At 39.8% G+C, this 24727-nt stretch overlaps 3 protein-coding genes across 4 annotated transcripts; all 3 read left to right on the top strand.

The window, feature by feature from the left end:
* Positions 1–2598: 2598 nt before the first annotated feature.
* Positions 2599–15680, top strand: washc5 (WASH complex subunit 5). Of its 2 annotated transcripts, none has more exons than XM_044034314.1 (29): positions 2599–2617; positions 3871–4061; positions 4352–4497; positions 4588–4672; positions 4824–4924; positions 5157–5349; positions 5435–5587; positions 6142–6255; positions 6729–6900; positions 7080–7207; positions 7468–7597; positions 7831–7943; positions 8299–8465; positions 8736–8811; positions 8935–9045; positions 9364–9504; positions 10019–10099; positions 10249–10350; positions 10548–10727; positions 10899–11023; positions 11135–11297; positions 11435–11537; positions 11620–11699; positions 11873–11976; positions 12354–12483; positions 13374–13470; positions 14203–14356; positions 14512–14599; positions 14780–15680. In XM_044034314.1, the coding sequence occupies exons 2-29, from the start codon at positions 3876–3878 to the stop codon at positions 14834–14836; spliced, it is 3480 nt and encodes a 1159-aa protein (XP_043890249.1). In that variant the 5' UTR covers positions 2599–2617; positions 3871–3875; the 3' UTR covers positions 14837–15680. The 2 variants fall into 2 exon arrangements, with proteins under 2 accessions (XP_043890249.1, XP_043890248.1); XM_044034313.1 differs by lacking the exon at positions 2599–2617 and adding an exon at positions 3690–3727.
* An 89-nt stretch (positions 15681–15769) lies between these two features.
* nsmce2 (NSE2 (MMS21) homolog, SMC5-SMC6 complex SUMO ligase) lies at positions 15770–20904 on the top strand. The gene is made up of 6 exons (XM_044034318.1): positions 15770–16170; positions 16820–16932; positions 17070–17223; positions 18681–18772; positions 18942–19048; positions 20108–20904. Exons 1-6 carry the CDS (start codon positions 16056–16058, stop codon positions 20217–20219), a joined length of 693 nt encoding a protein of 230 aa, XP_043890253.1. The 5' UTR covers positions 15770–16055; the 3' UTR covers positions 20220–20904.
* Positions 20905–20975: 71 nt separating this feature from the next.
* On the top strand, positions 20976–24445 carry LOC122774797 (protein LRATD2-like). Its single transcript, XM_044034317.1, has 2 exons — positions 20976–22518; positions 22776–24445. Exon 2 carries the CDS (start codon positions 22956–22958, stop codon positions 23775–23777), a length of 822 nt encoding a protein of 273 aa, XP_043890252.1. The 5' UTR covers positions 20976–22518; positions 22776–22955; the 3' UTR covers positions 23778–24445.
* Positions 24446–24727: the final 282 nt, after the last annotated feature.

Here is a 24727-nt window from a genome sequence, read left to right on the forward strand (position 1 = left end):
TACAAATTGAGCAGCCTTTAATCACCTCACACAATTCACAGCGGTGTGAAAGTTCCCACCATGAAAGGGTTTAATCACTGGCGGTGCTGAATAGAGTCAACTGGCTGGTAATAAAGGGCACACAGGGCCTGAGGGGACACGTGCACACATGCATTCGTAAAAAAAAATGCACCTCCAGACACACGCAAACACATGTCTGTCTGCGTCATTCTTGCATACAAAGCGCTTTAAAACAGCCCTCTTCAAGCTGCTGAATACTGATAACGCGCTAGTTTATAAATCTCCGAGTCACTCTTGACAATGTTATCCAAAGTCTTTAGTGGGGTGAGCTTGTTATCACACCATGTAGCTCACAGGTAAAAGGCAATCACCATTTGTCAGCCAATGCAGGAGTTTCACTGATGAATGATAATTACCTGACCCACCAGTGAATGTCTGGCAGGGTACTCAGGGAATGAGAGCTAAGATCTGTCAATGCTCTTAATGGGCAGAGATGTGAGGGTCATTTGGTTGCTTTTCAGTCAATGACTCAATGGCTGTACAACATGTGCTTGAAGCGCTACTCTGTGTGATAAGATTGCATTGTTACGATAGAGTGTCTTTTTTTATTTGCACATACATTTGATTTGTGGCAAACAATCTCCATTCGCACAATGAAGAGCTATTCTCAGATGAGAGCCTGCCGACATAGACCAATCAAGATAACAAGAGGAGTAAGCCTTCAAGGCACCAGAAGGTTAATAAAGAAGGTGTGCAGTAAGAGCTCTCATTAGTGAAAACCTTTGATGATGCTTCCCAGGAAGCCCATACACAGATATAGCTGACCCAGGTGCCACTGAGAATGTGACCTTGGTGTGATGGTAAATGGGTAATAAATCCAGCAGCCGCAGGGACACAGTGTGTAGTTAGTGGACAGTCAGGTCAATGAGGAGGCGAGCTCGGAATCTAAATTGCACCTGACTCTATCTCTCTCCTCCCACTATAAAATGCATAGAAATGATGTTGCACCAGTGGCTCACTGAGATAAGAAACACACTGTTCCGGACATTAAATGCAACTCAGCATGCCATATGTCACATCCCCTTTCTCCCAGTCACCTGTCAAGCTCCACTTAGCACAAATGAGTAAAGTGAAAGTGTAATGAAGATAATCCTTTAAAATGCCCTCGAGCTGATGAGAAGGCTTTTGCACACAAACGGTAACATGCAATCAAAATGATGCGGTGATGTCGTACCCGAAGAGTGACACCGATGTGAATGTTGAATGATGTGTACAGGCACATTGAGACTGAGATGTCATGCAGAGAGGTGAGAGGATCAAACAAACAGCGCTCTCCATGTGACAGTTATTAACCTCAGCCTCACACTGCTTAAAGGAAGTGCCTGCCAGCGTGTTAGAGTTATTGGCAATAAAAGTCCAATTTAATCAGAACCCAAAGAAAACATGAGCAGTCGTGTGTTTACCATGTGTAGGCTCATTATTTCTGCTGACTAACTGTTTATTGTTGTTTAGATAATGGTTAAAATTAGGGAATCAGTTTTTAAATGATTTTAAAAATCAGTATCGCTCAAAATTTCAACTTCGATACAATCAAAAAATGTGTATATATGACATGCTTCACTATGCACAGACTGTAACAACATGTACATAATAATCAGCAAAAACATTTTAGCAGGGTCATGTTTGGGCTGTTTATTTCTTACTTGTTACACAGTTGGAGAATTGCTTCTTTGAAATGATTCAGCACAAATGTGTTGTTCACAGCTTCATAGTTTATAAAAGTAGTTCTAAAATGACTGTATCAGACAATTATTGGTATTGGTAGTGCAGGTTTTACACCAGAGATTGATACATTTCTTGTGTGCTGAATTATGTAAGAGTTTTCTGCAGAAGCTGGCTGGCATAATTTTAGTTCAGGCTAATTCTCAGTGCAAATCGCTGCATCATTGTGGAGCAACAGATCTGCTCTGACAGACCCTCACTGTGGTCGAGTAACTGTGAGAACGATAATCTCCAAATGGTAAATGGATCTCTGTCGCCATCTAGAGCAGCGTGTGGATCTGATCATTCTGGTTGAAGTTGCAGAGGCAGCACTGTTTGTATTTGGATTCTAATTGCTGCTTATGCATCTAATGGATGCATGTCATCTCTCTTTCCATTTTATTGCCTATTAAGTCACCCCCTTTTGTTTTTTCTTTATCTTATTCATTGGTTTTACTCCCTCACCCATATTATCTTGCTAAATGTTATTTAGAGTGGTTAATATTCATTCATTTACTTGGGGAAAAAAAGTATAGCTAGTGTCTCCTCATTTGCAAACTGATGAAATATCACTTAACCACCAAGTTGGAGTATGTTGTTATGTTCGGTGATTCTGCCGTTCTCAATTAAATTATTAATTAAATAAATTATAATTGATCTTCAATGTCTCAATGCCAAATGACAATAACTTGTAAAGTCTGGACCTTTAACTGTACAGAATGACGATCATCTCCACAGTAAAAGTCACAGCTCGTTTCCGGCGGCACGTTCGCTGACTAGAATCAAACGCACCCAGCGGCACAGTCACATGGTTTGTCATGAGGAAGTAAACAGGGAAGGAACATCACTTGAAGAGGTGAGCCTTTACCTCTTTATTTCACCAGAATTTAACACGATCGGTTATTTATATTGACACGTCACAGCCCAGACGCCTTAGTTTACCACGGTATGTTTGTATATTTACACAGTGAGTTGTCGTTTGCAGTAATTTAATTACAAAGCTGTTCGAAGACCGTATGCTAACGTTAGCATGACAGCAACTGTTATACTGTGACTTTATCGTAAAGATATTTGTTATGTTGTTATATTTGCTATGATTACCTCGCCTTCAGTCCTCAGTAGACAGTGTGTGTGTAGATGAAGCTACTCTGACTAAGAGGGAATTATGAATGAAAATAACAAAAAATAAAACTTGTAATCGCAGAATTCCAGATTTCATTGTAAAGCTGAAACAATTAATCGATTACTAAATGAATTGACAATTATTTTGGTAATTGGTTAATTGGATTGAAGCTTTTTTAATAGTTATAAGATTTCCGATTTTTCAAGCTTAAATGTGATTTTTTTTCCATTTATTTGCTCTGAATAATAAAGAAATCATTAAAAGTGAATCATTTTGGTTTGGTTCATTTTATGTAATTTACATAGTGCACTTCCATGCCTATGACACCAAAACATTACCCCTACAGGATGAAATAGTTAGAATTATAATTAATTGCTAAACTGCAATCTAAAAAAATTGGCTAAGTTCAGTTTGGTTTATTGGCACACTCAAAGTCCATGTGTGAAAACAGAAAAATAAAAAGACACATACACGATTACAAGACATTATAAAAGAAAACCATACCAATATTTACACAATAGGTGAATGCAGGAGGCTATAAAGCTGCAAACGTTCCCCAGTATAATAGACTTAGATAGAAAGTCATGATTTTAAAGTTGTCTATGATTTAAACGTCCATAAAGGGAAAGAATGTCCCTTACATAGAGTAGACATTTAGTAAATAGCAAATTGAAATGAGGCCAAGATTAAAAGTCACAATTCAAATGGCATACCCCTGGAATGATTTTGGTAAAATATCAATAGCAGTTAGAATTTGTGATTTAAATTAATTTGAAAACAATTAATTGTTTATCCCTCATGCAGTGGGAGTCCATCTACCATTTCTGACACTGAGAAGTGAAGGTGAGGAGGTGTGGGAGTCCTTGATAAATTAACAACATATTCTTTATTCTTGTGTTTATTCTCTTTGTCAGCTGTAACGTTTACTGGAAAAAAAACACAGGGTCAAAGAAGGTGTGGCTGCTCTGTGTCTCCTTCTCCTGCAGCCACAATGGTGGACTTTCTGGCAGAGAACAACCTGTGCGGCCAAGCCATCCTTAGGATTGTTTCCAGAGGAAATGCCATCATTGCTGAGCTCTTGCGCCTCTCTGATTTCATCCCAACAGTTTTCAGGCTCAAGGACAAGAGTGACCAGCAGAAATATGGAGACATAATCTGTGACTTTAGCTACTTCAAGGTACAGTGTGCATGTTAGATTTATGCAAACCAGGCATGTAATATAGGCAAACGTTAAGAAAATAAAATATAAAAAGGAAACTACATTTCATATATTTGATGTTTGCAGAAGGTTGATATGTTTCATCTTATTCATCTTCCGCTGCATGCCTGCTTAAGAGTTTTCTGTCAATTTCAAGCACAAAAATGAATAGCTTTGTATGATTTATCTCTAATCCAAGTAATTGTCCCACCTTACTTCCATTGTTGACAGTTTAGTGCTAAATTGAAAATGACATGCTTCCCCATCAGGGCCCTGAATACTACGAAGGGAAGCTGGAAGCCAAACCTGACCTTCAAGACCTGGATGAGGAGTTCAGAGAGAACAACATTGAGATTCTGTCGAGGTTCTATCTGGCATTTGAGAGTGTCCACAAGTACATAGTGGATCTCAACAGGTAAGACAGGACTCAGGACTGAGTTTGGTTCAGTTCAATTAAGTATCTGTCTCGCAGGCTGATATGATATTATTTCCCTCTGTTCTTTAGATATTTGGAAGACCTACATGAGGGTGTTTATATCCAGCAGACCCTGGAGACTGTTTTGCTAAATGAGGATGGAAAACAGCTTCTAGTGAGTAATGCAGACGCAGTTTTAAATGTTCAATGTTGCAGGATTAAGTTGTTGTAATGCAATTAATTACAATAACACTTTAATAATATTAAGGAAAAGAGACTACACAAAGATTAAATTTCACTGTGCATGTTTTTGTCTTTCCACCCAGTGTGAAGCTCTCTATCTGTATGGAGTCATGTTGCTGGTTATTGACCAAAAAATTGAGGGGGAGGTCCGAGAGAGGATGCTCGTTTCTTACTATAGATACAGGTGGGCTTGTGACCTCTCCTCCTCATGTTCTCCCTGTGTGTGTGGGTTTCTCTGGGTTCTCCGATTTCCTCCCACATGTCCAAATTCATGCAGGGGTTAATTGAACACTAATAGGTATGAGTGTTTGAGTGGATGATTGTTTGTGTCTATATGTTGGCCCCATGATAGACTGGTGACCTCTCCAGGGTTTACCCCACCACATTTTTTAAACACACATTCACATTTTCTGTAGTGCTGCCCGTTCATCTGCGGACTCCAACCTTGATGACATCTGCAAGCTCCTGCGTAGCACTGGGTACTCCAGCCAGCCTGGAGCCAAACGACCAGCCAACTATCCAGAGAGCTACTTCCAGAGAGTTCCCATCAGTGCCCCCTTTATCAGCATGGTCATTGGGAGGCTGCGCTCTGACGATATCTATAACCAAGTAAGAAAAAGACAATTAACCTGAAACAACAGATGTTCTAAGCTGGATCTAAAATAAAAAACATTGTACCTGTATTGTGTGTCAGGTGTCGGCGTACCCTTTGCCAGAGCATCGTAGCACAGCACTGGCTAACCAGGCAGCCATGCTGTATGTCTGCCTTTACTTCAGCCCTTCCATACTGCACACACAGCAGGCCAAGATGAGAGAGATTGTGGACAAGTACTTCCCTGACAACTGGGTAAGACATCTATCCCTGGGCATCTTCTTTGCCTACTCTGCACTGACAATAGATTACAACTTTGAGAAATGGTATGGCATTTTCCATGCTATGTTGTAGCATTCACTATGTTTGTTACTCGGTTTTGTAAATTTCGTTGTGCTAGTGTAACCACTGGCGGTGCATACCCTTTTGGAGGCAGTTTACAAATTTAAGTTAAACATGGACAGTGCTCATTGATAAGCATTTCTGTAAATGTGCCATCCTTAGCCAAAAGGCTATTTTTCATCTGTAGTGCCTGGACAGATGTAACCCAAAAACAGAATATACAATTTAATTTACAAAGCTATACAACATCAATAGTCTAATACATCAAAGCACAATAAAGTCATGTATACAGGTAAATGAACGCAGACTGGCAGTAGCAATATCTTCCCTGGTGTATCACAACAGCAAAACTAATTTTATTAACAATAATAATAATAATTATAATTATACATAAAAATATTTACACATCACACATATTAATAGCCATTGTTACACTGAACCAAACTTTGTGTGCTGTCTATTTGTAGGTTATCAGCATCTATATGGGGATCACAGTGAACCTAGTGGAGGCCTGGGAACCATACAAAGCTGCCAAGACCGCTCTCAACTACACTCTGGACTCTGCCAACATCAAAGAGCAGGTATTAAACCAGATGTATCACCTTCAATGTCATACAGTGTCTCCAAGTTTCTTTTTTCTCCCCCAATCTACAGTCCTTCAATGTGTTACTCATTTGCATTCAGGAACTGATAACTGGGTTCACAGAAGTACAAAGTCATCAAGAGTGACTGCAGAATCTAAATTTAAACACAATGGTATTAATCAAAATCGGTGACTTTACAGAGACATTTTATACTTTTCTTGGAAAGTTAGTTAATTGAAAAAAAAGGATGAATTTTTATGAACTTGAAAGAAAGTGAAGTTGAAATAAACGTGCGCAGTGTGATGATGATCATTTGGGAGTAACTGAATCATTCCTGTTTAGTCTTGCAGTACATGGTCATACTCCCTAAAGGCAACTAGTGGGGGTGAATTTGTGATTTATCATCCCAGATGAAAAATTATTTTGACCACATCTCCCAAACAACACCACCATTATCACGGTGTGATTAGGCCACTAGGTACGCAGCCAGCATGGAGTCCCTGAGGCCACAGGTGCAGCAGCTGCTGAAGGAAGGTTTCCTGAGGGAGGAAATCATCCTGGACAACATCCCCAAACTGCTCAACTGTTTTAGAGACTGTAACGTTGCCATTCGCTGGCTTATGCTGCACTCTGCAGAGTCAGGTACGAATACTTGTAAGAATTTTTTTACGGCTACCGAATAGTAAATAATGTGTTGTTTGTCCATTTTGTAGTTAGTTTCAGCTCTTCGGTTCATCCAGTTCATTGCTCCAGATCATATTTGTGACTCTGGGGAAAATGAAGTTGATGAAAATAGCTAATGCACAATATCTTTCTCGTAGCCTATGACCCAAACAACAAGCGACTGCGCCAGATGAAAGAGCAAGTTCTCAATGACTCCAAGTACAACCCCAGGATCCTGTTCCAGCTCCTGCTTGATACTGCACAGTTTGAGTTCACGCTCAAAGAGGTGAGAGCCTCTCATTATTACTGAAACTTGAAGTGGGCATTAAAACATGTGAAATTTTCAAAAGAATAATTACAAAGGGAACCCAACTGTGTTTGCCACGGGGTGTGTTTGCTCCTCTGTTGTCTATTAGCATACAGCAACACAGCATATGGCCAGCCAATCTGTCATTAGGAGAGGAAACAAATTTAATGTTGTCATTACACATCTCATCTGACTAATCCTTCCTCATCACTGAAGCATCTGTGTCGTCCCTCCTCCAGATGTTCAAGCAGATGCTGTTAGAGAAGCAGCTCAATTGGGAGAGCTACAAGAAAGAGGGATCAGAGAGAATGACTGAGCTGGCTGAAGTCTTCTCTGGTGTCAAACCACTCACCAGGGTGGAGAAAAATGGTGAGACAGTAGAAATAATAGACTATATAGAAATAGAAAGTATAAAGTGACATGTCAAGTTGGGTTTTAATGTGATTGTATTTAAGAAAAACATCTGCATTCTCCCATTATGAAACCTTGTTTAGATAAGGATTATGTGTACATCAGTCATATTTTTGTCTTAACTACATCTTGCAAAACATGTTGTCATCAATGTCTCTGCTGTTATCACACACCTATGTTGCGCCTCACAGAGAACTTACAAGCCTGGTTCAGAGAAATCTCAAAGCAGATTGAGTCTTTAAATTATGAGGACTCTACAGCTGCTGGGAGGAAGACAGTTCAGCTCATACAGGCTCTTGTAGAGGTGAGCAAGATAATGATCGTTAACATATTTAAAAGGCTCTCTGTTTGAATGGTTTTATATCATTTTTATTAACTGCTATGAAATGCGGGTCATGGGAAACATTCATTAAAAATTACAATGCAATCAGAGACATTTATTAGTGTCACGACGCAAGGAAATACCATCAGAAGTAAAGAAATTAGTGCTAGACTAGTTAGGGTTAGTGGTCATAAGAGATAAAATGGAAAATGCATCAGACTCCACAATAGAAATAGCTTTTTGGCTTGGGGGATTGCAGTGCTCTTATTTTCCCCTGACTTTCATGCTACAGTCTGTTTTTAGAGGGTCTATGAAATGTTTATCTCTATGTCCTCAGGTCCAGGAGTTCCATCAGCTGGAATCTAACCTGCAGGTTTGTCAGTTTTTGGCTGACACCAGGAAGTTCCTGCACCAAATGATCCGCACCATCAATATCAAAGAAGAAGTCCTCATTACCATGCAGATAGTGGGAGACCTGTCTTACGCATGGCAGATTATTGACAGGTACCAACTTGCTTATGAATATTAAAGCCACGTACAGATATAGTGTGAAAACGATAGGTAATAATAATGAATACATATCAGCTTCAGTAAGAGCTGATGTGTCAGCATATTTTTTACTTAATCTCGTGATTAGCATGCTGACTTTATATCTTTCCCAATTTAAATACAGTGGTGTTGTAGTTGTTTGGACTTTCATGTAATTCCATTGTGATTTTGTTTTATTTGTATAGTTGATTTCACCATTTATCTGGGTTATATTTTGTTCTGCAGCTTCACAGCCATCATGCAGGAGAGCATCAGAATTAACCCGTCCATGGTCACAAAACTGAGAGCTACATTTCTGAAGGTTAGGGCTGTTTACCCACACATACCGACAGATTTTTATTTAAAAAAAGCGCCCCTCGATTCATGCATTGATAGACTTTGATAACTGTAATGCTAATTCCTTTGTGTGTGTTCGTGTAACCAGCTGGCATCTGCGCTGGATCTGCCGTTGCTCCGCATCAACCAGGCCAACAGTGCTGACCTGTTGAGTGTCTCACAGTTCTATTCTGGAGAGTTGGTGGCTTATGTGAGAAAGGTACATCACATTAAAAAAATGGTGGTGAATATGGTTTGATTACTTTAAATAGTAGCTCTGAACACTGCAAATGACTGCGTGATAAATGTTCTCACATCCGTCTGTTTGATTAATGTAACCAAGAAAAACCTGCTCTTTCCTTCGGGTGTCGTTTACCACCCGCTATGCCACTTTATGCTTACGTATGATTCCTTAGCCATCCATCCACAAGAGTTTCACTTTACAGACTCTCATACCATCTCCTTTAGAAGACTCTTCTCTCGCAAGCCCATTACACAAAACAATTCCCATCAGTTCTATTTTTCCTCTTGTTTCCAGGTGCTTCAGATCATCCCAGAAAGTATGTTCACTTCTCTGGCCAAGATCATCAAGCTTCAGATCCATGACATCATGGAAGTGCCCACACGGCTCGATAAGGACAAGCTAAAGGACTACTCCCAACTCGGGGCCCGCTATGAAGTAAAACTAATGTTTGAAATGGTCACAGATCTTATTGAATGTTGTTCAGAATGTCACTGCAGTTGATGGAAATAAGTCCTTGGATGTGATGCATATGAAAAAGTATTTCATGAGAGGCTTGATGTTGCTCCGTTTTGATGTTGACTCATCTTCAGTATTTGAATCTGAGGCAATCACACAAGTTGCTATTTCTCAAAAAAAAATGTTAATCTCACACACAGCTTTTGATGTGAAATACTAATTAGAAAAGAAAGCTTGACATAGATATAGATTATGTTGCAGAAAGTGACTCAATTTTAATTGCATTAGTTACAATTTGTCAGGGTGATATTAAATGGGCATATATGAAACATAACCAAATGCATAAGGACTTAAATAACTTTGGTCTAGAACTCTGGACTAGAACTATTTGTAAAGTTTCTTTCTTTCTTTGTTTTTAGATATTGAAATGATCACTTTAAGGTTCAGGTTCTGTCATTTATGTGACTAAAAATCCTGCTTCATGCGATTACAGGTGGCTAAACTCACCCATGACATCTCCATTTTCACTGAGGGCATCCTGATGATGAAAACCACTCTCGTGGGGATCATTAAGGTAGATCCTGTGATCGTTAATATGTTTGCTATTTTTACCCCTAGCTGATGATATAATAATACTCGGATGCCATTTTTGTCAGGGATTGGGTGCAGTTCACTAAATTACTTATGTGGCTTTTACTTTGCTAACACACTGTAATGCTGTAGGTGGATCCTAAGCAGCTTCTGGAGGATGGCATCAGGAAGGAGCTGGTGAAGAGGGTCGCGTATGCTTTGCACAAAGGTTTGATCTTCAACCCCAGGACTAAGGTCAGACATTTACCAGTTCATTGTTAACCACTTGTACAAGTTTGTGAAACAATAGGTGTGACAAAAGATGACTAAAGTATTCATAGCACTGCCCTGAGGACATAAACAACACACTAACAGGAATGTATTTTAACTCACTTAGTGATAAGTTATGAGGAAGAAACTAAACAAATATATACAATATTTGATGCTCTCAGTCCAGTGAGCTGATGCCTAAGTTGAAGGACATGGCAGCCACCATGGATGGGTTCTACAGGTCGTTTGAATACATCCAGGACTACGTCAGCATTTATGGCCTTAAGATTTGGCAGGAGGAAGTGTCACGCATCATCAACTACAATGTGGAACAGGAATGCAACAGCTTCCTCAGGACCAAGGTCAGCCATTAAAACAACATGATGTTAATAGCTTTTGAACACATCTGTCAAAAGTTAGCCTACATCAAAGTTCCTCTTTGTAATGCACAGGATATGCTCTAGCTATTTCCTTCCTATTCAGTAATATAATTTTATTGATTGATTGATTAGTTATTTTCTGTCTCCAATCAGATCCAAGACTGGCAGAGTGTGTACCAGTCCACCCACATCCCCATCCCCAAATTTTCCTCTGTGGATGAGAGTGCCACCTTTATTGGTCGTCTCTGCAGAGAAATTCTCCGAATCACTGATCCTAAGTGAGTCTCCTCAAGTATAACAGTGTCTCTGAACTCTAATGATTGAGCTTTGGTCATATCTGTAAATACCAAACTGTGCAGTATTTATAAACTCATGTGTCCTCCTTACAGAATAACGTGCTACATTGACCAGATGAACACCTGGTATGACTTGAAGAGCCACCAGGAAGTGACCAACAACAGGCTCTTCTCTGAGATCCAGAACACTCTGGGTACCTTTGGCCTAAATGGACTGGACCGTCTACTCTGCTTCATGATTGTCAAGGAGTTGCAGGTAATTAGCCCACAAAATGTGGCTTGTTACCGTGCAGATATCTGATATAACAGCCTAAACCTTAACTATGTTCAGGGTATATTTTCTGTCTTGTCTCTGCTGGAATGTAATGATAATTAACATGTTTCTCCCATAAGAACTTCCTGACAATGCTTCAGAAGACAATTCTGAGGGACCGAGCAGTGTTGGATGTCTTGAAAGCAATGCTGGGTACTGTCAACCCAGTTCAGGGCATTGTTGGTAGGTGTTGATTCTGGAAATCCCACGACCTACCAGGATGTTTTTACTCCCTAATACATTTAAACTTCTTTTTTCCTAATAGGTAATGCCAGCAAAGTTTACGGCAGTGCTGTGGCCAAGACACAGAAGATCTGGGGCACATACCTGGAGGTCATCATGAAGGTACTTGTCCATGTTATCCTTTCATCTTATTTGACAGAAAATAAATATAATTAACACTGTTAGTGGTGCTCAGCTTTTCAATGAAGACAAATTGCCTTATTATTAATAATAATAATAATAATAATAATAACAATAATAATAATAATGATGTTTGACACTGGTGTTTGTTTTAGGTTGGTCAGATGCAGATTCTCAGACAGCAGATTGCTAATGAGCTGAATTACTCCTGCAAGTTTGACTCCAAACACCTAGCTGCTGCCCTGGAGAACCTTAACAAGTCAGTCTGTATTATGAAATGCATATCATGATGCATGACAGTAATAAATGTGTCGCAATGTAATTATTGTTATTTGCGTTATGTGTTTCAGTATAATATAATGATATAATGTGTTGTCTTTTACTCCAAAAAGCTGTTCATGTTTCATAACCTTTAGACTTGTGATGCCGGATGTGTAAAATATATAAATGTTCAATTATTCATTTTTTTTGTTATACATTTCATTAGGTATTCGTGTTGCATTGTTGACTAAATAACATTGCGCCTGCAATTTACCTTAAGAGAAACATATATAACATTTTCCATATCAAGCAAAAACAGTTGTCTATGGATGATTATTGCTCAAATTCAAATTTTTTTTTTTTTAATCAAACCAGGTCTCTGCTGGCAGACATTGAAGCTCACTACCAGGATCCATCCTTGCCCTATCCTAAAGAAGACAACACTCTTCTTTATGAGATCACTGCCTACCTGGAGGCTGCCGGCATTCACAACCCTCTCAACAAGGTGTGCAGTCTGTAGCTCTTTCCTCCCACTCAATGTTTGTATCCCCCCCCCCATTTCATTCTCTACCACTTACATTTTGAGGGCCATAGGGGGAGATGGAGCCAATTTTAGCTGACCGTGGGTGATAGGTGAGCTATACTCTGAGCAGTCTGCCAGTTCATCATAGGGCCAACATAAAGAGACAAACATCCATTCACACCGACAGTCAATTTAGAGTCTCCAGTCAACCACAATTTGCATTTTGGAGCATGACAGAGTACTCAAAGAAAACACACACACACACACATACGCAGAGAATGTACTGGTTACATCCATTACTCCATTATGTTCCACCTATGCCTGTTGTCCACATTGAAGCAACAAAAACGGTGATGGGAAATTCTTGTTGAGGGGCAACAGTTTTAGCTGAGCTTATCATCATCACTCTTTGTCATGGAAAATAACACCTGCTCTCATATACTGCTTGGTTTAACATACACACACACACACCTGTACACTACTCGTACCTAGTACATGCCCAATTATCTTCATACACTTGTAGTCTAAGCAATGCCCACACATGATTACCGTCCCTGCCTGTTCCTGGGAACCAAGGTCATCTTCCCCAGCTGCACAGATAACCCTTAGGGCGCAAACACCAACTATAAACTGTACAGTGTTTCTCATGTGCCTCAAAGCCATCTTTGACTTGCCATTGAGCAGTTATCCATCTTGACTCTCTCTTTGCAAAGAATAGACCATGCTTCAACAATCAACTTTGATTCAACTATATTTCTTCATCAGACATCTTACGACAATTTTTGCCACAACACTCTCAGTTGGTTTCCTGACTGGTTTGGTTTTATATCAAATGTTCTTACCATTTTTTTTTCTGTTAAATTCTCCTACAGATCTACATCACAACCAAGCGCCTACCTTACTTTCCCATCATCAACTTCCTGTTCATTATTTCTCAGCTGCCTAAACTTCAGTACAGCAAAAACCAAGGCAAGTTTTTCTTTCATATGATTTTCCACATCACAGCACGTATCAAGCTATTATTATTGTTGACTTGAAGTTGTACATGTTTGAGTGCAACAGGTAAATCAATGTTTCTTCTGCTGTTTCCGTCATGGTACAGTTATGGTTGGTACAGTATGCTATGGTATGGAATGGTAAAGTCCTGGGTCAGGCTTGTGTTTCAACTGAAAACAGTAACTTTACTTATAGGCGGGCTGTGGCCGATGGCCGCATAGCATGATGTCGTAAGAAGGAAACCCAGTAGTTCTTTTTTCCTGCTTTGTTTGTGGCTGTTTATCTCAACAAGACGTCAAGCTTTGTATGACACTAGACTGCAGGTGTTTGCCTTGACTTCCATGATATATTTACACCGACCACAAGGGAGTAATGTTTTTCCGTCACCCAATCTGCTGACAGTCATGGGTGGAGCTGGTCAAACCTTACTGTAGGTACCCCAAGGGAAGTGTATTTAAGAAATGAAACAGATGGGGCTGGTTATTTTGGTACTATTCCTAATGGAACTGCAAAACAATCTGTATTATACTGAACCATTCCACTTGGTGGAAACACAGGTTTTGTGGCTTTATGTTTCAGATCAGAATTATTTAGATGTAGAGAAATACTATATTCTTAATATAATAGTGATATATTCTGTGGTGTCTTTTTTTCATTAATTGTAAAAATGACTGATCTATGTAAGGCTGCATTACCTTTCCGCAGGAATGACATGCAGGAAAGCCACGGATCCAGTTGACTGGCCTCCATTAGTGCTAGGCCTGCTCACCCTTCTCAAGCAGTTCCACTCCAGATACACGCAACAGTTCTTGGCTCTCATTGGCCAGTTCATCCGGTCAATCATGGAGCAGTGTACAAGGTAACCAAACAAACATGACCACTGTGGAATAAATATGGAAGTTTCATCACTTAACACATTTATTTATTTTGATGATTGCTTAGTTGACCTTAATGTTATCTTATGTTTCATGTATTGGCTTTATGAATTCACATGACTTTCTAAATTTATTATAGTCAAAAGATCCCTGACATGCCCTCTGATGTGGTGGGAGCACTGATGTTCCTCGAAGACTATGTGAAGTACACAAAATTGTCACGCAAGGTAAGGCAGCTTTCAACTATGCTGTAAAATATATTTTTTACAGTCTAACGTGATCTTCAAGAAATGACAAATGAGTACAGTGAAAGTGACAACTATTCACATTTTTGCCTTGAATTTTACTGTATGTACTGATGGACATGAGATTGAATTCCACTTATTCTGTTATATTATCTTTTTTAGGTGGCTGAAGCCCATGTGCCAAGTTTCATCTTTGATGAGTTCAGGACAATTCTGTGAAGATCTGGATGAAGTGCTTCCTCCGATAATTATGCTGCCATAGACTTGTTTTCACAGCAGACAGACTGACTCATAGTATTACTACTAAACATGACTGATGGGTCTGTTCCAGTACACCATGACACTGACTGTGAACAGTGCATGTTTCACCAGCACAAAGAGTGGGATAGCAAAGTAAGGAGTTAGGAGGAGTCCTGCAGATGCCCAGCTCTAACTCATTTCCAGCATGCTAGAAATTTGAGAGACCACAACAAGATGAGAGCAGCTGAAACCTGAACGTAATACAACAGCTTGTCATCAACAAGAAGAGGATGAAGGAAAAACAACATTGCTAACTTATAAATGGAAAGGTCAGCGTGGAGACATGAAACATTCAGTCATCACTTCTGTAATGTAAACTCACAGTGACTGCAAAGACTCCTGTAGTGTAGAGAGATCCTCCAACTCTGAAAGTCATGTAGAGCAGGGTTGCTTGTTTCCCTTCTCCAACACACCTGATTGATAATCAGCAAGCACTGATAGCATGATAACGACCCATTTATTTGAATCAGGTGTGTTGGAGCAGGGAAAGATCTAAAACAAGCAGGGCAGTGGTTTGAGAAACCCTGTGAACTTGGCTTGAATCTTATTATTTTCACATTGACTCTTTGTCTTGTAACACATCAGAATGTCTTCTGTGAAAAGGCCTATTGAATTGTTTACTTACATTTCATTGTCTTAATGCACTAATGAGAGATTGTACATAGAACTCTGAAATTATCTATGAATTAACTTGCCAACTACGTAGATTATCACTTTGTGCCATTATTAAATAACATTCTTTAATAAAAACTGTAGTTCATAATATGTTGTTGTTTTTTGTCTTCAGTTGATAATTTGATTTTAATGTCAGGCTCGTTGTTCCCTTTACTTTGAAAAAAAACAACCCGGAAGTCAGAGCTTTGATGATAATTGTTGTCTATTCAGATGCCATTTCGGGGGTTTGGTTCAATCTCACATGCCTGTCGTACTTTACACTTGTATCTTTGTAAAGTCACTACCGAGTGACTTTATCGCAGTTTAGTACACTTTAAACCCTTTAGACATTTAGCGCGTTAGTCTTCTAGCTAAGCTAACAACAACTGGCAGGTGACGCTAGCAGGCTAGGCTAACGGCTAGCGGATGGTCAGCTGAAGTTTGCTGGTTGTGTTACTGGTGTCTGTTTTTAAAACGTGTCGTTATGTCTTTGAGCGCCGTTCACGGGACTCTGTCAAGCCTGAAGTCATGTCAGGCAGACGTCGGGACAGCAATGGACATAGTGACAGATGTGGCGATGGACCTGGCTGAGGCTCAGGGTAGGTTTTTCAGTCAGTTAATGCTGTAATTATTATTAAACATTTTGTTCATGTGCCTGCCTGTTAAAACGGTTGTGATGTTATTACGTTTTTTTAGTGCATCACAGTTGGTGATGGATAGAACTTAGTACCTCCACCCAGTAAAGTATTACTACAGTATAAGTATATAAACACAAAATAAGTTTATGATATATTTTGATTTGGTTTTATTTAATTTGCATGACAAAAAATACACAGAACTGACCAAAAGTGAAGAGAGGGTCACAAAGCTAATTTGACTTAGTAGCTGAAGCCTGATTAGGATAAAGAATTCACATAATATATAATACTGGAATTAAAAAATAGCATTGACATTTTATTATGGGCAAAGCAACATAATGCAATGTCTGAAATATAAAAATCTAAATAAGAAACGTGAACACACACTATTATCTGTTCAATATTATTACAAACTCCAAATTATATGACACTATAGTTAAGTACAGGATTATGAGGAAGTAATAGCAGAAGTGAACATTAATATTATTATTATTACTGGTTAGTTGGTTGATATCTGCAGTATCTTCATGGTCCCACCACGGGCCTACAACCCACTCTTTGGGAGTCACTGATAAAGGTGAAGGACTTTGTGTGTGTTTGTGTGTTACAGATGAAGAGATGAACAGTGGCATCAAGGAGATGGAGGCTATGATTCTGGACTGTGCCAGGCTCGACAGAGAAATCAACTGCTTTATTGATGTGGTGCAACAAGTTACAGCTGAGGTGAGACCAACCTGAGGTGGAAAATATGTTCATCTCCATACTAACCCACCCAAAGATGCATTTAAAGAAAGGTTCAAAGAAAGAATGCTTGATGTTTTAACCTCATGAAAACAACAGAATATATTTCTATCCCGTAGGTTGCCTCCCAGCAGCCAGAGGCCATGATTGGCCTGTCTGCTAAAGTGAGTGAGAAGTTCACAGAGACAACAGCCAGACTCTCTGATGCTGATCTGCACCGTCACCAGAAAGTATTAGCCTTCAATGACAGCATCAAGAATTCTCTCAACACAGGTGAGTTTGCGCCACAAGAATATGGAGTAGCCATGATGTGGGAAAAAAAACAGAACAAACTGTATATGTTACAGTATGAATATTAGGGCTGTGCGATAAGGCTAAAGCATATCATGATATAACTACTTCATACTGATCGATATTGATATAGAATAAAAAAAATAAAATTTAACTTTTAACACTTTTATTCTAAACTCATAAACTTTCCTCTTATTTTAATCACTTCAGTTATCAATCAGACCACATAGAGGAAAAACATAATATCAAGCAGGTTCATGAGATTTTTAAAACCAAACTTCTCCACTATGCTGACTGGAAGCATGTTGGCTCTGTGATAAGCCACTGCCTCAGTTATCTTTGTAACATTTAGATTTTTTTATCATACGGCACTGTTGCAGAGTACCTCAATAGGGCGGTCTGTGTATCTCCACAGCGTCCATGTAGCGGCAGATGATGTTGAACCAGTGCACCACTGACACTGTAGACAAAACTGTTATAAATATCACTCAGGATCTCATAATAAAATATGAATTAAATAATATAAACCTGCCTCAAATACCCGCTACAGTTATGATTTATGCACTAGTGTGCTGTGGATTGAGGATTTATAACAGACTTATAATGGCTGCACTTGCAGGAGAGCTCAAAGAGAATAATTCAGTGATTGTTTTTATAAATACACAAATCCCCCTTTTTACTCTTACTTTTATTTGCCCAGAACCCCCCCATATCTGTCATTTCCTGCTCCTTTTGTCATCTTGGGCTCACTCAGGCAGTAAAATGCTTTTTCAGATGACTGAATTGCATCAGCTTATTTAGTGAAAACTGTGTGAAAATATAGTCTAAGTCTAGTGAGTGTATGTATGTAGAAGAAGGTTTAACCCATCACACATCATCATTTTTAACTGAGTGATCCAAACCTACCTCTGCATGTTGTTTTTGAGCTGTTTATACATCTTGCATATTGCTCTCAATAGGCTATCTTTGAAGTTTATAAGCCAATCTGTGGCTTTGTGTCATTGCCCTTAGGCTTGGCTCAAATTCAGGAGGCAGCATAGAGTTTGCTTAATACCCCGGGCCCAGAATGACCTTGAGTCTTTGATAGATGCTGCTGCACTGGTACAACAACCATAGATCTTGTGAACTTGATACATGGATTAAAACAACAAGAGGGTGCTTGATATCTGTGTGAGCGTATCAGTAACTGTATTCTTTTAAGGGTGTAATGTCTTAAGGCTTTGTATTTTGTTAAGGAGTATGTAAATGATAAAATATGTGATAAAGTTTGTTATTGTTTGACAACATATCAGGGATTAGCTCTGAATCTATGATTTTCATACATCTATCCAAGTTAATCTTCTTCCCTGCTGCATGTTCTCCTGCCATCTTTTCATTAATCCAGCTCATCATTGATTACTGAGATTACATTTAAGGAAACAGACTTTTTGTTCTTTTAGCCAACCAAGAGTCGGCTGATAACATGGAGGAGCTTGATGAGGACATTGCTGTTACACAGAGCCAAGTCAACTTCACCTGTCCACTCACACAGGTATACTGCTGCAGTTTCTCATGCTGTTTTAGTTCATATGAATTGATATTTTTTTCATGTCGCATCAGTAACTAGTCTCTTACAATAACATATTCAACATAAGGTTAAGAAGTGAGGATACAGAGGACCATCTCAATTTGTGTTTTTTATCCGCGCATCTGTATTCAAGGTGGAAATGGAGAACCCAATGAAGAATAAGAATTGTAACCACCATTATGATGAAGCTGCTATACTGGGCCTGATCAGAACAAGAAACAACCAGAAAAAGAAATGCCGGTAAGACACTCTTCCTTGGAGAACCGTTGGATCGTAGAGTCAGGTTTTGCAGCTGCAGTCGTCTGGCATGGGTCCAACATTATGCCTTAATTTACATGTTCTTTATTATACAGCTTTGATGTTGGAGTCAAATTAAATGTGACTGATCCTAGAGGAACACTGATGAAATCCCAGTGCTTGTTGTTGTCAACGAAAAACTTTCTCATTGCCTATATTGAATCCTGACTGCTGTAACTGTGAACAGTTAACATCTACAATTAAAGCAGCAATACCTGAGAGGGCTTTTCTTAATTAGTTGCATGACTACAAGTGCAGCAGCACCATATTGTAGCAGCAATGATTTGTCCATCATCACTCATGTTTTCATGGGTAACACCCACCAATATATTGTTTTAACTTGTACATTTCACATATCAAAAGAAAATAAAACACTGGTATAGAAACTAATATATAAAGGGTAATAGCATAACATAAATGGCTAATAGAAAGGGTATTACGACCTGAATACCTTTTATTTTTACATATAATACAACCGTAGTGCATAACATTTGAATATTAACAGATGTCTGTTACATTCTAATCTATTGTCATGTGAGTTCACACAATGCTAACTAAGCTTCTCAGCTCCATAGTCTCTCTTTCTCAGTATAGATGATTTGGTATGATTTGTTTTATATATAGTTGGAATCAACAGCAACATTGCACTAGTAAAGTGTGATGTCTGCCCACACATCAGGTTTCAGAAGCGAGTTCTTCTGCTCATAAAACCCAGTCTTTTAGTAGTTTGACAGAACAAACGTCTGTCAAAGTTTGACAGTTTGACGGGCGTTTCCCCCACCTCCCCCTTAACTGCTGGTGTACACACAAACACTCCCTCAGTCAAGTCTGACGGTAGGGCCCATTTTCAGATGAAGGACGCAGCATACAAATAATGTAAAATATTTTCTGTTCATAAAGGCTAAATTGAGGCAGAATAATAACAACAAAAATCGCCAAAAGGTTTGCCGCAAGAGCTCTATTTAATATTCCAAGTGTGTCTTTCCTTCTCTTTTCCTTTAGTTGTCCTGTGGTGGGCTGTGGAAACACTGATGTGAAAGCAACAGACCTCATTCCTGACCAGAGTCTGAGGAGAAAGATTCAAAGCCAGAAGAGAAACAGCAACCGGACGTAGTGCTCTAAGCAGCTGGGTAATTTATTGTAAGACCCATTCCCCTGTACAGTTCTATAGTTAGAATAGTAATGGATTTTGGCTATATGTAGTTTTTTCCCTACTTTACTGAGTAGTGAACCTATGTTGGACAATTTATGTGAAAAAATTTTGCAGTCAATTCTGTAATTAGGGACATGGGTACATGATGCAGTAATTTGAAAACACCACAAGAGAGCAGCCTCTGCATGAGGACACAGGGGTAGAGAGGGTCAGGTGTTTGATCCTCCAGTCAGTCAATGAACCCCAAAATTGGCCCTGAAGAGTGTGCCAGCTGTTCATAGATTATGTGATGGAGAAGTAATATGCAGTAGAGGTGTTGTATGAATGTGAAATGTTGTGAAAATGGCTTTGGACAAGAAAAGAGCTGTCAATTTTACCATCTGTATAATCTGGATTATAAATAAAGTATTATTAAATTGTGACCACTACTGGTCACTAAGAAATCCAGAGTCACTTCATCACATCACTATATCAAAAACTTTGAAATCCATATCTCTTCAAAATAAGGTGGCTTCTATAAATGGTACCACACAAGGATCCTGAGATAATAGAAAATCCTCAAAGTTTTCAACGAGCCATAAACAAATGATTCTTTAACATCTGTGGGAATGCATGTGTGTGATTAAAGCTCTACTTTTTCCTGCTATTGCTCTCAGTGAGTGGTCTTTTGTTCCAAAGAGCAACAAACAAAGGCTGTGTTCAAATGGAACTATGTGAAGCTAATCTTTTAATAACCTTGCATCAGGCTTTTTGAACAAGTCTTAATTGCTCTCTCTCCACAGAGTGCGTCATGCAAGGCTGAGAGCATTTTGCCAATGAAGATATTAATTGGCAACAAAATGATCTGGCTAATGTTGATTCATTTATTTCTCTACTCCGTTCCACTTTGAATCACCATGCTGGAAACTCTGTCTTGATTACTGCACAACATGTTCAGTCACAGGTAATTTTACATCAATGGCTCAATTTGTCAAATGTGCATCACTGTATCCTCTATATCACAGTCAAAGCCATTATGTTGTCCCTCTGAGGTGTTGGTGCTATAGTCATCCAAGAAAATGTTTCCTCCTGCTAGAAAAGGATTTAGTCAGACTGGATTCCTGGCACAGGAGTCCAAGTCGGAGTGATATTAGCTGGATGTAGAGGCAGGAGAAGAACAGTGAGGGTCAGACAATAACAGACACTCTGATCTCTGGTTTGAGCCAGGTATCCGCTTTCCTTGTGCTGCTTTGTGGAGCTGAATCCAAAGGGTTTGCCACACCCATCAGAAAAAAAGCAGCGTGGCCTCTTGTGCTCCTTCCAAAGTCGACGCACTACTGACTTGTCAAGGAAACGATGTTCTATATGTGGCTGCCCGCATCACTTCCTTCTCTTAGGTGACAAACACAATTTCCTTTAGCGCTGGTGTGAAGATAAGTTTTACAGAAATGTGCTAAAACTAGCTCTGGTGTTGGTCTTGCTGATGCAGAATTATATGTCTGTTCAATACTGTGATCTTTAGCATTTTGAATAGAATGGTGTGATAGAAAGTTGGGTCTTGTATATTAGCAAGCTTCAGTAAGATAAACTTACATACAACATGTTTGGCATTAAGTGTAAATGGAGGTCACAATAAAAAAGTTTGTTGAATGAAAACATTGTTATTCTAATAAAGAGGTTCAAAAATATATGGTCCAGCATTACGATATTGCACAGCACCTCAATAAGTCTCAATAAGGATTATATTGTATTAAGAAAACTGAAAGACAGAATTATAGTGCAGGGATATTCAAACTCTAAATTACATATTATACAAGAGAGGGAGAAAGAGTTAACTAAGCATGGCTGAACTTTTCTGTTTTGACTCCTTGTCCAGAAGAAAAGTATACACCTATGTTTTAATGCTCCAGTGCAGACATAGATAGATAAATAGATAGATTTGATTTATTTTGTATTGTTAGTCTTAATATAATATATTTCTTACATATAGCGCCTTTAAGCTTAATTGGAGAGTGAATATGTAAATAGGGCAGAAAGGCGCACTGTCGCTTTAAATGGCAGCACCTCCCAGCAGCAGTTACTGAATCCTGGTTGAGTTTCTCTGCAGCGTCCGTTCACTGACTATGGTTTATACTACAGACACTCAGTTCAGCAGAGCAGAGCGGAGAAAACCACACAGGAAGGAGGAGGAGGAGTGAAGCTGCTCACACTCACAGACACTGACATCTGCCACTGTTTTGCACCGATGTGACAGAAACTGCAGGGACGAGCTGAGCTGCAGGTGAGTCCAAACCCCACTGACTGACTGACTTCATCGTGGATTCACCTTCATCACGTCAATAGGAATAATATCACTGTTTATGCTTGAGGAAGACAAACCTAAAAGTACACACTACGTGGCGAGTTTCGAGGAAACCGAGCCAACAGGTGTGTCAGGTAGCACCTGTTGGGAATGTAAACTAGTTTGACTTTGAGAACAGGCTGCAGTGAAGAGCTCCGAAGTCGCCGTTTCAGCTTCTATCTTGTGTTTTTCTACAGGTGGACGTTAATCTGGAACACAATACATCTGCAGCTGGACATGGATTATTGGCATGCGTCTTGGCCGCTTTGGATTTAGTGAAGACACTCCACAGTCCTGCGCTTCTTTCTGTATCCTCCCCGTCAAGAACAGGTGGATCCTGTTTCTTTGCTCAGCTCTTACATCCACCTGTAACCTTTATGGGGAACCAGGTGGAGAAGCTGACGCATTTAAATTACGCAGAGGTGCCAACGTCGGACCCAAATGGGCTCGACTCGGACGGCGACGGACCGCGCATTGGCGTCTCTTATATTTTCTCCAACGATGACGACGACCAGGACGAGAATTTGGACAACTACTCATCAGACAGTCACACTGTGAACCATGAGGACAAGCTATTCGACCCACAGGACGAGCTGGAGTGCGCGATTTTCTACCGAGACGAGTGCGTCTATGAGAGGAGCAGCGGAGCCGCGACGCACTCCGCGGAAAGTCTCCTGAACAAGTGTCGACCTGGAGACCTGCTGGAGTTTCTGGCCACCGGACATTATCCACATTGGGCTGTTTACGTCGGCGAGTTCCAGGTGATCCATCTACACCGAGGTGAGATAAAGATCACATTCCTCACTGATGTGAGCCAGGGAAAACAGGGCAGGATAGTGAACGGCCTCTACAGGTACCGTGCGCTCCCACTCGACGTGGTCGTGCGCAACGCTCGGGACTATGTGGGATCGAGAGACCAAGAGCTTTACTGGAGAAACTCTGAGTGCTTTGCCGCCTGGTGCCGTTTTGGCAAAAGAGAGTTCAAAATCGGAGGTGAGATTAGGATTGGAAAACAGCCTTACAGGTTGAAATTACGCTTTTCGGAGAAGCAGAACCACGTGCTAGAGTTTCAGAGCCTGGAGGACGTGATCATGGAAAAGAGGAGGAACGATCAGATTGGCAAAGATGCTGTGACGCAAGAGCTGGCCAATCACCTGAATGCAACACATGACATTAAAGAGGAGCACTTTGTCAACTGATGAGTCAACTGGTGGGAAAATCCACAGTTTCACTCTGACAAATGGAGCTGAAAGATAATGCCTCCATTTTGCCAACTTAAGACTTTTGACCTGAGCCTGTGTGCGCATACACCACACTGTAAGAAGCATCTTTACTGGGGGGGTACATTTGTGAAGCAAATTACCAGTGTCAAAACATACTTTTCACAAACATATTTGTATTTCAAAACGTGAGAAATGTTCATGCACCACATCCTAGGTTAGTTCCTCTTCAAATAAGTGTGATTTTAAACACCCTCCACCTAAAGACCACGTGACTTTGAAGACTGAGTGTCCACAACTGTTTCTAATCTAATGAGCCTTTGCACAGAGGAGCGAAACCACCTCCAATGTACTTTTACCTGACCACAGTGCTGAAAACCCTGCTCCTGTACAACTCAGGTGTTGGAGACCAATACAAAGCAGAAGAAACTAAACTATAGCTTTTTCTTACTGTGTCAGCTTTGATGATTCCCTTCTTATGCTTTGTATCTGAGCATCACACAGCTTTACCCACTCTTGACTATTTTGTGAACATAGTAAATAGTGCACTTTTTCTGATTCACACCCTTTCAACAATTTATTTTTTTGGAGAAAAAAAGATGTTTGTATGAAGGAATATTGAAATAAATCTATATTTGAACAGTAAAGTTTTTATTTTCATTGAAGAATTGTGAATTGCGAGTTTGAAAATATTTGTGCAACACGAATTTCGGGGGGGGATTAGGTATCCGTGGTTATTCTATTTTGTCTGCACCCCGTGTCCTTAATATAGCACTGGTTTGCCCTGCAACACAGGATGTGACACCAGCTATAACTCAACCATCACAATCCCAGTTTTTACCCTTCAGGAGCCACGGCTCAGTCTGCTCAACTAGAGAGAGACCTCTGATTTCCTGGTGAGAGATGAAGAGTGCTGGCTGCCCCTGCAG

The sequence above is a fragment of the Solea senegalensis genome, linkage group LG9 (genome assembly GCF_019176455.1).
Source record: "Solea senegalensis isolate Sse05_10M linkage group LG9, IFAPA_SoseM_1, whole genome shotgun sequence".
NCBI classification, from domain to species: domain Eukaryota; kingdom Metazoa; phylum Chordata; class Actinopteri; order Pleuronectiformes; family Soleidae; genus Solea; species Solea senegalensis.

Coding starts and splice junctions, on each gene's coding strand:
- washc5 (XM_044034314.1), top strand. CDS start 3,876: ATGGTGGACTTTCTGGCAGAGAACAACCTGTGCGGCCAAGCCATCCTT. Junction 13,471..14,202: donor TCAGTACAGCAAAAACCAAG/GCAAGTTTTTCT, acceptor ACCTTTCCGCAG/GAATGACATGCAGGAAAGCC. Junction 14,600..14,779: donor ACACAAAATTGTCACGCAAG/GTAAGGCAGCTT, acceptor TATCTTTTTTAG/GTGGCTGAAGCCCATGTGCC.
- nsmce2 (XM_044034318.1), top strand. CDS start 16,056: ATGTCTTTGAGCGCCGTTCACGGGACTCTGTCAAGCCTGAAGTCATGT. Junction 17,224..18,680: donor CAAGAATTCTCTCAACACAG/GTGAGTTTGCGC, acceptor TTGTTCTTTTAG/CCAACCAAGAGTCGGCTGAT. Junction 18,773..18,941: donor TCACCTGTCCACTCACACAG/GTATACTGCTGC, acceptor TCTGTATTCAAG/GTGGAAATGGAGAACCCAAT.
- LOC122774797 (XM_044034317.1), top strand. CDS start 22,956: ATGGGGAACCAGGTGGAGAAGCTGACGCATTTAAATTACGCAGAGGTG.